Source organism: Peromyscus eremicus, chromosome 8a (assembly GCF_949786415.1).
Source record: "Peromyscus eremicus chromosome 8a, PerEre_H2_v1, whole genome shotgun sequence".
In the NCBI taxonomy this organism is placed as follows: Eukaryota; Metazoa; Chordata; class Mammalia; order Rodentia; family Cricetidae; genus Peromyscus; species Peromyscus eremicus.
Genome location: NC_081423.1, coordinates 86,386,318 through 86,398,577, shown reverse-complemented (window position 1 = coordinate 86,398,577; position 12,260 = coordinate 86,386,318). Strand labels below are relative to the sequence as shown.

At 52.1% G+C, this 12,260-nt stretch overlaps 1 protein-coding gene across 1 annotated transcript in view; it reads right to left on the bottom strand.

The window, feature by feature from the left end:
- Positions 1-11,766, bottom strand: part of Crhr1 (corticotropin releasing hormone receptor 1) — a 29,058-nt gene extending 17,292 nt beyond the window's left edge. Inside the window, exons 1-3 of the mRNA XM_059270735.1 lie at positions 11,707-11,766; positions 9,326-9,413; positions 2,523-2,642 (exon numbers count right to left, since the gene is read on the bottom strand). Coding sequence (XP_059126718.1) covers positions 2,523-2,642; positions 9,326-9,413; positions 11,707-11,766 — 268 coding nt within the window. The remainder of the gene's footprint in view (positions 1-2,522; positions 2,643-9,325; positions 9,414-11,706) is intronic.
- Between the last annotated feature and the right edge of the window lie 494 nt (positions 11,767-12,260).

Genomic DNA, 12,260 nt, shown 5'->3' with positions numbered 1-12,260 from the left:
TCTGGGGTATCCGTGGGGACAGGATGCAAGAACAAGGGGATTGATACAGCATCAACCAGAGGCTGCTTGTAATAGCAGCAGAGAAAGGGGCTTAGGGCAGAGATGGATAGGGAGAGCATAAGGCAGCGAGAGGCAGCCCAAAGCAGGGTTCAGAACAGGGCCGCTAGAGTTACAGAGTCTGGGTTCAAAAGCTGGCACCACCCTTACACAAGCTGTGTGACCTTGGGTGAGTCACTTGACCGCTCTGCTTCCCTGTCTTGAGACAGAGCCATCCTGAAGACACTCTGGCCTCTTTGGGTTAGTATTTTTAGTTAGCAGTTGGAAGCGTACCGGGCATATGGTGTCAGTCTTATGTTTATTATTGTTGTCTCTGGGTTGTATTTATATAACCTTACATAATAGAACATATTACTTGTCTCTATCCAAGGAGGTGCAGGTGGAGATTTTATGAGAGTCTTCTTTGTTCAACGGCTTCCCTCACCCACCCCCATCAAGCGTAGGGTGCCTGGATTCTGTCCCCAGGCTGGACCATTGGAAGCAGCAGGCTTTGACCCAGAGGGACGAACTGACCTGAAGCCTTGCACAGGGGCTTGTTGCCAGGGAGGAGCCAACCTCCTGTCTAATTGCTGAGCTGAGCAGTCCTCCTAGAGGATCATGGGAAATTGGGTATTTTTGGAAATGTTTCCCATCCCTTTGAAGATCTGATGCCGCAGGAGGGAGCAGCTTGGAAGTCCTAGCAACACCTCATCAGTAAATGAGTTAATTAGAAGCTAATGATTAGGAGCAGCTCTGCCCCCTCCTGATGCTACCGTGCGCACACTCCCATAGTCTGGCACCAGGGGCACCTGCATGGGGAGAATGGCAGCCTATGCCAGGAAACCAACATCTCAACTTTCTTTTTGGAACTACTGGGTGAGCAAGGGAATATCTTTGACCCAGGGCATATCTTACTCCACCCCCATCCATTCTGCAGGTAAAGAAACAAAGGCTAGAGAGGGCCTAAAGCCAAGGGCTCTTGAACTATGGACTGTCCATGGATCTAGGGTGTAGGGGACCCATGTAAACTATAGCGCTAATGCCCAACAGCACTTACTGGGATATGCCCAGCAAACTTTGGTAATCCCAAATGAGGGTACCCATGGAAAATGGCTGAGGCTGGCTGCCAACGTGGGCAAGGTTATAACCACAGACTGCCTAGGAGCCTCCACTAGGGAACACAGGCAATGGCAGCCTTATGAGTGGGGTGTGACAGGGTGAGATTGGGCACTAGGCCTGAGACTGGAGTGTCTGAGACTGCGCAGCAGGCTGGTTGGGAGGATGGGTGTTTTGGAGGTAACCAGACAGGCTCTGGTGCTGAAGTGAAGGGAGAGAACTCCTGGGGAGCTTGGGTGTGCCAGCCCATGCTGCCACTGTCCTGGGACAAGGTGTGGGGTGTATGCAGAGCAATGTGCAGGCCCTAGACTCTCGAGTTTGGACTCCACCTTCAGGTTCTGTGACCCTGATTAGGTTATCAACCAATCTATGCCTCAGTTTCCTCTACAAAACGTGCCCTACTAAACTGGAAGCTAGCCGACTGCACATCACAGTCTTCTCTTTTCTCTACTTACTGGATCACTTCTAGAGCCCTGGCCCATTCTGTACTTCTTCTCTTTCTCTTGACGTTCCCACAGTCATCCTAGCAAATCCTTCTGGCTGTATTCCTAATCCTAACCCCTTCATTCACCTAGTAAAGGAGGGAGGGGCAGGAGGAGAGGTCTGGGATTTTGGAGCGGGAAGAGGTCTTCAGCATGGTATCCAGTCACTTGTAGCACATGTTTGGAGCTTGGGGATCACCCACCACACCTTCAGGACTGACCCAGGGGCTTCTAACCCCAGGGACCTGGAACCCAACCTCCTTTGTGGGGGCCCCTGGCCTCCGTCTGTTTTTCTCTTGATAGCAGGGACCTGAGTCATTGGTAGGAGAAAGCAAATTAATTCTGAGGGTGGCAGATGCTATAGCAAGGAGCTGCAAAGCCCAGCGTGAAGGCTGGGCCTCTGGGGAGCAAGGTGTTTACATGGGGATCCAGTATCTGCTTGGTCTGCGGGTCAGTCCTTCCCCACCCCCATCACATCTGTGGGCCTGGGAGACTTGAATACAAGTTCTCTATCATGGATTTGGCATTCTAGGTGTCTTGTCTTCACAGAACTTCATGGCCCTGGGGTCCTTATTAGCAAAGTCAGGGCTATTAGAACCAATAAGACCTCTCAGGAGTGGCTGCGCCTCAATGGGACTAACCTTGTCCACTACCGAAGAAGGCATCAGGTAGACCTGCACCTTCCAGCTTCACCCCCTACCATCTGGTGACTTGAGCAAGTTCCTCAACTTCTCTGAGTCCTGGTGCCTCAGTCATACACTGGATACTATCTCTGCAAGAATCAGCAGGAGCAAGCCGAGAGCAGAGCTGGTCCTGGGGTGTCTTCCTCCCACCCCCAAACTGCCGCCACTCAGCGCCCGGCAGCCCACCCTCTTCTTTCCTCCTTACTTGTCGTATTGTAGCGGATACCATAGAAAAAGGCAGGGCAGGGCCGAACCACCAACTGCCCTGCAGGGCTCCTGGGCCAGCAGGTGCCAATGAGGTCCACGGAGGCATTGCACTGCAGGCCTAGGGACAGAGACAACTGGTGAGAAAAAGTGAGGTCCAGCCAAGGCCCCAGGCAGACAGGAGTCCCTCCAGAGTCCCGCCCACCCCCAGCCCCACTAAAGACAGGAAAAGCAATGCCCCAGTGCAGAAGTGAGCTCAGCCTACACGAGAATGTGGATTTGCGGCTAAGGCACTAGGGGGACTGTGGGTTCCAGAACGTAACAAAGAGCTAAAGAGCTGGCCGGCTCCGTTGCTGAGGATGCTTTCCCCACAGAGTGCTCACACATTTACCCAGCACTGGGGAGGTTAAATGCACTGTCAGGAGTCCAGGGAAGGAAGTGCCTAGCACACCTTCGGCCAAAATGCCTCTTTCCTTCCTTTAACAGTTCCCAGACAGACTTCTGCAAGGACCAGAGGCGTGGAAGGACCTAAGGGCCCTGGCTGCAGCTAGCACCAGTTGATGATGTCAAGGCCCACTAGAGCAGTGCAGTTTGGCCTGGAGGAGTCTCCAGCTGGGAACGCCATCCCCCAGTGTTCCCAGTTAGAAAGACCCTAATCAGGGCGCTAACTCTGCCCACAGCTCATCGAGGGATTTGGAGACCCACACGATGGTGGGCGATGCAGAAGGGCAAACGTCCCTAGGGTTTTCCTTTAGATAACCTAAAATCTACTCTGGTTATCTAAACACCCCCTGCCCATGTGGGAGCTAACTCCCTGCTTTACAGATAAGGGACACTGAAGGCCGGAGAATGCACAGGGGTCAAATCTCAAGAGGCTACCAAGGGGCAGAGTGGATTTTAAACCTTGGGCTTCTGAGGCCAGCCCAGGTGTTTTCACCGCGCCACAGAGGCCCCTGGCTCGCAGCTGTCTTTCACAGCATCTGGCTGGAGCCCTCTCTGCACCACGTTCCTGGTACCTGTCCCCCGACACTCCCAGAAAGCTGCTGAAGTGATCTGGGGGATATAGCGACCTTTATACTAAAAGCCCAGAAAATCCTGGAGGATGAAAGTCTGTGAAAGATTTCAAATCTGGAGCAGAGAGGTGGAGAGAATGGGGGTAGGCGACAAGAAAGGCACCAGCTTCTCTCAGAGAACAGCACCGGGTCCCATGGGTGGGGCGGATCGGAGAGGGCGGGGCCAAGGGTATGGTGGGGGCAACCAGGAGCAGCGGCCGGGCTCTACTGATTCACTTGGAGGCTGAACTAGCACTAGGGTTTCAGTTTTCAGTCCACCTCTGAGAGCTCCAGGGTGGGGGACCCAAGGATGGAGGGCCTGGAGCAAACAGCACATCAGAGCCTCGGACGGTCCTGCCCAGAGCACCTCCAGGCCAGAGATTGCCTCCCCTGGGGCCCTCTGCTGTCCAGTAACGGTGCTTACAGCCTGACTAACGTTTGCAGCTAGCTCATCCTGTGGACCCCACGCCTGGGAAAGAGAGCAGGGTCCCTGGGCATCCTGCAGACAGACAGGACCAATAAGATGCAGTGGTGGCACAAGCCTTTAATCCCAGCATGCATGCGGGAGGCAGAGGCAGGAGGACCTCTGTGAGTTCGAGGCCAGCCTGGTCTACAAAGCGAGTTCCAGGACAGCCAGAGCTGTTACACAGAGAAACCCTGTCTCGAAAAACAACAACAACAAACAGATGTGGGGGAGAGGGGACCAGCATGAATGTTACCAGTCACCGTGAAGGGTGCTTTGCCATCCACCCAACCACTCTGAGTAGAGGAGAAAATAAAGCTGTCGAAAAAGCAGGCCATGTTTGGAGTGTGTGAGGGTGACCGGGACAACGAGATAAGAAGGATAAAGTCAGGAAGGGCAGAGGAAATGCCTTGAGAAGCAGGTGCGGAGACTGATTTCAGAGCACAGGAATCTTCATGTCCCGGCCAGATGCACCCAAGGATCTCAAAGTCTGTGTTGCTGAAGGTCAGATTATTTTGCTATGGTACATATGTGGAGGTCAGAGGACAACTTGGGAGAATCGATATTTTTCCTTCCACCATGTGGACCTGGTGGATGGAACTCAGGTCCCTGGGTTTGGTGGCAAGTGCCACAGCCCACCGAGCCATCTCAGCCAACCTGAAGCTTGGCATTTTAGATCAACATCCCCTACAGGCACAGCCGCCCCAAACAGCCTCCTCTCCTCCCCTCTTGGGTGGAGGTGGTATTGTCCCACTTTGTTATCAAGAGTTTTGGGATAAGGAACAGTTTGGATCAGGCCAAGCCAGCCTGCTAGCCAACCAGACTCACCAGCCTGCAGCAGTGAAGGTGAGCTGGGGTCAGAGAGCTAACTCCTCCTATGGCCAGCTGACCACCTATGAACCGCTTCCTAGTGAGTTACCGCATGGACAGGGAATTTAAAATCATTCTTACTTTCATATAATATATTTTGATCATATTCTTTTCCCTGTCCCAGCTCCTCCCAGGTCCTCCTTGCCCTCTCCCTACCAACCCAACTTCATGTTCTTTCCCTCTCTTAACAAAACCAAAACAAAAAATTCAAATACTCAGCTCATCTAAGAAATGATGTGAACTAGAGAAATACAAATGAATAAAATAGGCCGGGTGACGGTGGTACATGTCTTTAATCCCAGCACTGGGAAGGCTGAGGCAGGCGGATCACTGTGAGCTCCAGGCCAGCATGGTCTACAGAGTGAGTTTCAGGACAGCCCCCTACACAGAGAAACCCTGTCTCAAAAAACAAAACAAAACAAAACAAAACAAAGAATAAAATAGACGTCCTGCCTCAAGATGGTTGTATCCCAGTGGGAGACAGGGTGATCTAGCAAGCATGCGCTGTCCAATGAGAAACACTACAAATAATGTACAGAGATAAAGGTGGGCTGGGTGCTATTTTAATTTGGCATTTCTCTAAAACACCAAGTTTAATCACAAACTTGGAAGGAGGGAGGGAAGTCCTGGGCATACATGGCAAAGAGGGAGCAGCCACTACAAAGGTCCTGAGGCAGGTGTTTGCCAAGGTCTCTGGGGTTGACGTTCTTGTCACTGTGTCACTCAGATAACAGATAAGGATCCTTTGAAGGGTGGCCCAGTTTCTGCTTGTGTACAGTTGGACACTGGTTTCTTCTGTCCAGTTGGCCACATAGTTCCCTCCCTATCAAGCTTAGTGCCCAAATGTGCTCAGAGGACCCTTCCACTGTAGGTAATGCCAGAGGGCAGCTAGAACCATGCTCCTGCTCCAATTAGGAGGGAGTCTCCTATCATGTGCTTCTGGGTGAACCACAAAGGGTGTGAATACCTGGCAGCCCCATTTCAGGTAGGAAGGCCATCTACTCATCTGGTTTGAGGCTCTGGGAGCAACTCTCTGAGGCCACCTGGGGAGCAGCCAGGTACATTGTGGGATGTCTTCCTGTATGCTGTGAATATGTGTTGCTCCCATTGGCTAATAAATAAGCTGCTTTGGCCTATGGCAAGGCAGCTTAGAGGCAGGTAGGAAATCCAAGCAGAGATACATGGAGGAGAAAGGTGGAGTCAGGGAGATACCAGCCCGCTGCTGCCCAAGGAGCAAAGAGATGCCAGCAGACTGGTAATGTCACAGCCACGTGGCAACATACAGATTAATAGAAATGAGTTACGTTATAAGAGCTAGCTAACTAGAAGCCTGACCCATAGGCCATACAGTTTGTAAATAATATAAGCCTCTGTGTGTTTACTTGGGACTGAGTGGCTGCAGGATGCAGGTGGGAGAGATTAGTTCCAACAGGGGGGCCGGGCAGGACCAGAGAAACTTACGTCTACACCAGGGCAGCCTCAGAGATGGGCACTCCTCTGAGTAGGAGGCTAGTGCTCTGGGATGAAGGGGCAGTTGCTCTGTTTGGGTGACACAGCACTGAAAGAGGCAGGGGACGGGGTTTGCAGACAGGCTTGGCACCTCAGGTTAAGCTGCCTCTTTAGCAGGACAAAGAAAGGTGTCTCTGTAGAGTGTGGGCCACACCAGGAGAGTAGGTAGAAGGCTGTGAGCCTTCCTGTCTTGTGGCTCTGAACACTCTTGACTTTCACACTCAATACCTAATAGAAGTCCAGGCACATGGTAGGTGCTGAAGAAACTGTAGGGTGATATACAATTCAGTGGTGACATTGTGCCTCCAAGTGACACTTTGTCTCCAGGGAACCAAGGACACTGGGCCCTGGGTATGATAGATCTCTGTGTATTAAATCTGAAATCAGGCCCAGTTGGCTCAACTCCTGTGGCCAGTGCTGGGTAACTGTGTGTGCTCAGTCAAGTTATTCAGTCTCTCTGAGTCCGAGGCTCCTTTTCTTTAAAGCAGGAACAAAAATCCTTGATGAATCTCTTATGATGACTGAATGAGGCTGAGCACTTAGAACTGTGCCCGACACAAAGTGGACATTTACGTGTATTAGCTATTATTATTACTGTCTGTTGCCAATCATTACCACCTTAAGAACAGGGATGGGAACTGGTCACCCCAGGTCCTCCTGAACTCTGATTCCACTTGTCTAGGGTGTTATCAGTCAGTAATTCTATTACTCTCTGGCACAGTCATACTCATGCCATGATTTTATAAGTCGCCAAGTCTGTAATCTGTCACATGATGGGAGCCTTGGCCATGGGAACCTAGCCCTTCCTTACTCCTGGCATGAGGCATGTGCAAGGCCCCCAAAGGTTCCAGCACAGTGCCAGCCACTCTGGCCAGACGCCCATCCATCTGTCCTGGGCCCTCCACCCCACCCTCACCATCTGTCTCTGCCAATGCCCATCATATGACAAACGGTGAAAGCGGAGGCCATTGTGGAGGGTGATGGATTGCATCCTATGAAGCCAGGCGGCCTGGGATGGGGGTGGGGCATCCAGCACAAATCACGGAGGAATGAACATCATTCATCACAGCCTGCTGCCTCCAAGGACAGGTGACACCTGTGTGGCTCCAGGGTGTCACTTCTCTTGAACACAAGCAAGTTAATGGAGCCTGACCTGGCCTGGGGTGGAGAGGAGGGATGGAGACCTTTCCTCCAGGCATCCTCCCTCCCTGCCCTTCTTGGCTGCCACTGCTGACAGGCTGAGCACAATGCACTCCCTGCTCAGTTCAGTCAGTGGGTAGTCCAATGCTGGGATGGCCAGTGCCTCCTTCACCCTGGTGAGTCCTTCTGCCAAACTTACCCACTGGTGTTCAATCACTGCTTGTTCTATCTCTAGGCTCACTTAAAAACCCCCTCCTTCAGGAAGGCTTCTTGGATTTGCTCTACCCCTGTCCTAGCCTCACTGACACCTCCATTGAAGTAAGTAAGGTAGAGTGTACTTTTTCTTCCTTCTAGGTATATAGTAAGTACTTTTAAAATGCCATGATTAGGCCGGGTGGGCGGTGGTGGCGCAAGCCTTTAATCCCAGCACTCGGGAGGCAGAGACAGGTGGATCTCTGTAAGTTTGAGGCCAGCCTGAGCTACAGAGTGAGTTCCAGGACAGACACCAAAACTACACAGAGAAACCCCGTCTTGAAAAACAAAAAAACAAAACAAACAAACAAAAAAAGCCATGATTATACCCAGTAGCTATCTGCACTCTACAGCTTGTGAAACAGATCCACAAAACTCGTGCATTTGACCTCATGATGCCCCTCCCTCCATTTGGGCAGAGCAAGGCTCAAAGAAGTCCAGGGCATAGTCTTCCTGTGGATACCAGTCCTTAGCTCCACAGTCGGGGTGTGAGCGGAACCAGCTAGGAGTCGGCACAGGACGCCGTTGGTTACTGCGGGCCCAGCGCTCCCTGTGAGGGGACAGTGGGCCACGTGGCCACTGCTCTCAGTCCCAGAAGCCTCCTCTCTCATCCAGATCAGCTTTAGAAGTGAATTCCTCCTGCTGCCTGCCCATTCTTGAGTCCATTTCTCCACTGGCTGCTATCCACCCTCTGGTTCTCAGCACTGGGGACCTGGATGAGACTGGGAGACCCTCTCAGCTCCTCTGCTGACTTTCGTGGGATCTGCTGTATGAGGGGTGTTCGACGGCTGATCCAAGAAAGCAAAAATGCATCTCTACGCATCCTGCCTGGCAACTGCCATCCCTGGGGCCATGGCCAGAGTGAGAGAAGGCTTGGCCTTGGGATCCAGCAGGCCTAGATTTGGGACCAGACCCTGATGGCACTGACTGTGACATCCTGGGAAATTATGAAACTCTTTCATGCCTCAGTTTCCCCATGTGGAGAGAGATCAGGTTTTTAGTTACTGGGGGATAAAATAATGATGCAGAAGCCCTTTGTCAATGGATAAGCTATAGGCCTTGGTGAATTTGCATCCATCTAGCATTTTCTATTGGGGAGGTACTGAGCATCGCAACCCAGGCTCCAGCACGTAGCGTTCCTCTGTGTCTCAGTTATCTCAGGAATCAGATGGGTGACAGTATCTCACATCCCCTGTGCTAGCAGCATGCAGCCTTACACACCAGCATGTTTAGCAACAGCAGCAACCTTTGTCCTTTTTCCAACATCCCCAACTCACAGCCCAGCAGTGAGGCCTGGAGGGCCTTCCCCTGTTGCCCAGGGGATGGTGACCATGTGGTACATTTGCTGAGTGTGTCTCCTGTGCCCACAGCCGAGGCTGCTGGCTAACCACAGGCCCCTTTCCACTCACGGACTCCAGTTCCAGATCTTTGCCCATACAGACCACTGCTCAGAGCTCCAGGGAAGGAGATCCTGTGGGAACTTGGCATCCTGGGCGGGAAGGGGCAGGGATGACTCACCAGAGACGTTGCTGGCCAGAGACAGGCTCTCACAGCGCTGATCTTGTAGGGAGGTGGAGACGGGGTTCAGCCCCAGGAGGAGAAGGGCCTGTGAATATAAGGGGGTACAGGATACAGTTAGGGGGTGCTCAGCAAGAATGGACAGGAGGCAGGAGGAATTCATTTCTAAATAAGGGGTTGCTGTTGACCTGATGATTCTTGCCCCCTCCTCCTCTGCCCAGCATCCTGCCTTTGCCCTGTCTCCTTGTCCCCTCCTGAATGTTTAAAATTGCACAGGGGGCCAGGAATGGAGGCTGGTCAGTGGGGATGCCTGAGCTACTTGAACAGAGAGGACGTTTGTCTCTGGCTGCTGGGGAAGGCCACCTCCATTGCATGGATCCCAAACATGTCTAACCAGGTCCTTACGAATGCCTGCACACACGTTTGCACACAACCCTCCACCTTCCCTCCTTCCTCTCTCGTTCCCTTCCTCTGTGGAATTTCAGGCCCGTGGTTTAATGAGCTCCTCCTGAGCCCTCATCCCTGCCTGGCCTACCAGTCACTGCTAATAGTGCTTCACGTGTCAAGCTCTTCCAATGTGCTGTGATGTTTACGATGGCTTGATTCTCCCTGGGGCCAGCATGGATACGGCTACTGCAGATGGGCAAACTGAGGCGTTGAAGAAATGATTGTGTCTGGGAAGATGGGTCCCTATTCCAGGGAAGGTCTCTGTCCTTTAACCCCACTGAGGGCCCCATGTTACTCTGACTCCAGAATTTCAGCCCTGCTGGGATGGGAGAGGTGTGGGCCCTATGACTGGAAGGCTATCTCTTCTTGAATGGATGCCCCCTGCCCCCAAAAGCGATGGTCCCTTTCTTAGGTTACTACCCTCTCTACAGGTTAGAGACTAGGTGGGTGGGCTGTGTGACCTCTCTTGGCCTCAGTGTCCTTGCTCTAAAGCAAGTCCAGCCCTCCCCTGTGTCTGTGACCATATACCGTACTCACATTTGGCAACTAGGTTAATGAACGATGCTGTGTTTTGGGTACACAATGGGTGTTCAATGGGGACATGCAGACCGACTCGAACTCAGTGGTTGTTATCTGGTCCAAGTAGTGAGGTGGAGATGGGCTGGAGCTGTGTCTGTCGGGATTCCTTCTGCAAGGGGGTCCGGAAGCATGTGGGGTGGGGGAGGGCACTGCAACATGCATTCTTTCCTCCACTGGGGCTCTAACCACAGTGAGAAGAGAATCCCTCGGTAGGATGGCAGCCCTGGGAGTGTTCTCCACATAGCCACCCCATTCTGTTCTCCTGTTCCCTCTTTGGGGGCCCTAGGATCAAGAGGATTATCAACAAGGACCACCACATCCAGCTCAAGAAGCAAATGACACACTAGTGTATTTAATTTGACTGTGGCTGGGCTAAGCTTCAGTGTGTGTGTGTGTGTGTGTGTGTGTGTGTGTGTGTGTGTGTGTGTGTGCCCCCATCTCTCTGTCTCCCTTCAGAGGCCTGTTTTCTATGTCCACCTGCTAGGAATGTCCCCTGTCTATGCCCATCCCAACAATCCTCCAGCCCCACCATTACCCACCCCTTTCCTCTTCTGTCACATGTTGGTGACAAAGGCGAGCTCTGCTGCCTTTTTTCCCACCACGCATTTGATCCTGACCAGAGCCTGGACCCACCCCCATAAGAACCACCCCTAACCCTAGTGACTTACAGAGCCACATCGGTCTGCCCAAGTCCTTAGGGGGCTTTAATTCATTCCCACACCTCAAGCACCCTCCCTCCATCTCACCCCAGGGCTCTCTTCGCTCTGACTGACACGAGCTTCAGACTCAACAGTCCCCAGTCCCGCCATGCTGTGCAGGTACAGATGCCACTCTGCCATCAGCTCTGGGGACAGTGAACTCACTCCTGGACCTTGGCAACAATTAGGATAAACCCTTTCTTGCTCTGGCCCAGAGCAGTTTCCCATACTTTATTCATCAGTAATTAAGCTTCTCAGGCTCCAGAGGACGAAGAAATATCATTAGCCCCGTTTTCCAAATGCAAAGGCAGAAGTAGAGAGAAGAGGAAGCCACGAGCTAGCTGGTGGCTCTTGACAGTTAAGCAGAGAGCGGTGTCCTTGTGACAAATCTACACAGCTCACTCAGAGTCACCAGGAGCCCTGTGCTATCCCCGGAGATGGGTGATGGCTGCTGGAGCTAGAGGCTCCTTCTAGAAAATGCTACTCCCCTTCATCTCCTAACACACACACACACACACACACACACACACACACACACACACACACACACAAATCAACCAACCAACCAATCAATCAATCAATCTCATTTCAGCCACAGGCAAATTAAAGAAATGGCAAACCCTGTTGTAAAATATCAGCCCACCACCCGACATCTACCCTTATCAATCTAATACTTAAAAGAAGCTTCGGTCTTTCAGCTCCCCCTTGAAGACACATCAAGCCCCGTTCCTATCTACTTCACCTTGGGTCACCTCTCATCATACAATCCCTCCTGTTCGGGGACACCTTTGCCCACACAGTCTGTGTCTCTTCTAACCCTGGCCAGTATCTGGTGACTCAGCTGTCCTTAGGGTAACCTCTCCAAAGCAAAATGACTCAGTATACCCTTCCAGTGTGCCCCTAGTACTCCCCCTGGCCCTGCACATGTCAGGGATGCTCCCAATGGAGGCCTTGGGGGTAGTCCAGAGTGTGTGAAAGCCAGCTCATTTCTGCACACGCTCGACACAGCTCTAATCAGATGACGAATGCAAGGGCTGGAAGCTCTTATTCACACATCTTAATGTCCTGGGGTTCATTAGAGCAGAAATCCAGATTTGTTGAAAAAAAAAAAAAACAAATGCCACAGGGCAAAGTGCTCAGCTGACCTTGAACCCTGTTGCTAGTCTGTCTGTCTTGGATGTGCTAGGTCATAACGCCATTTCCCACCCACA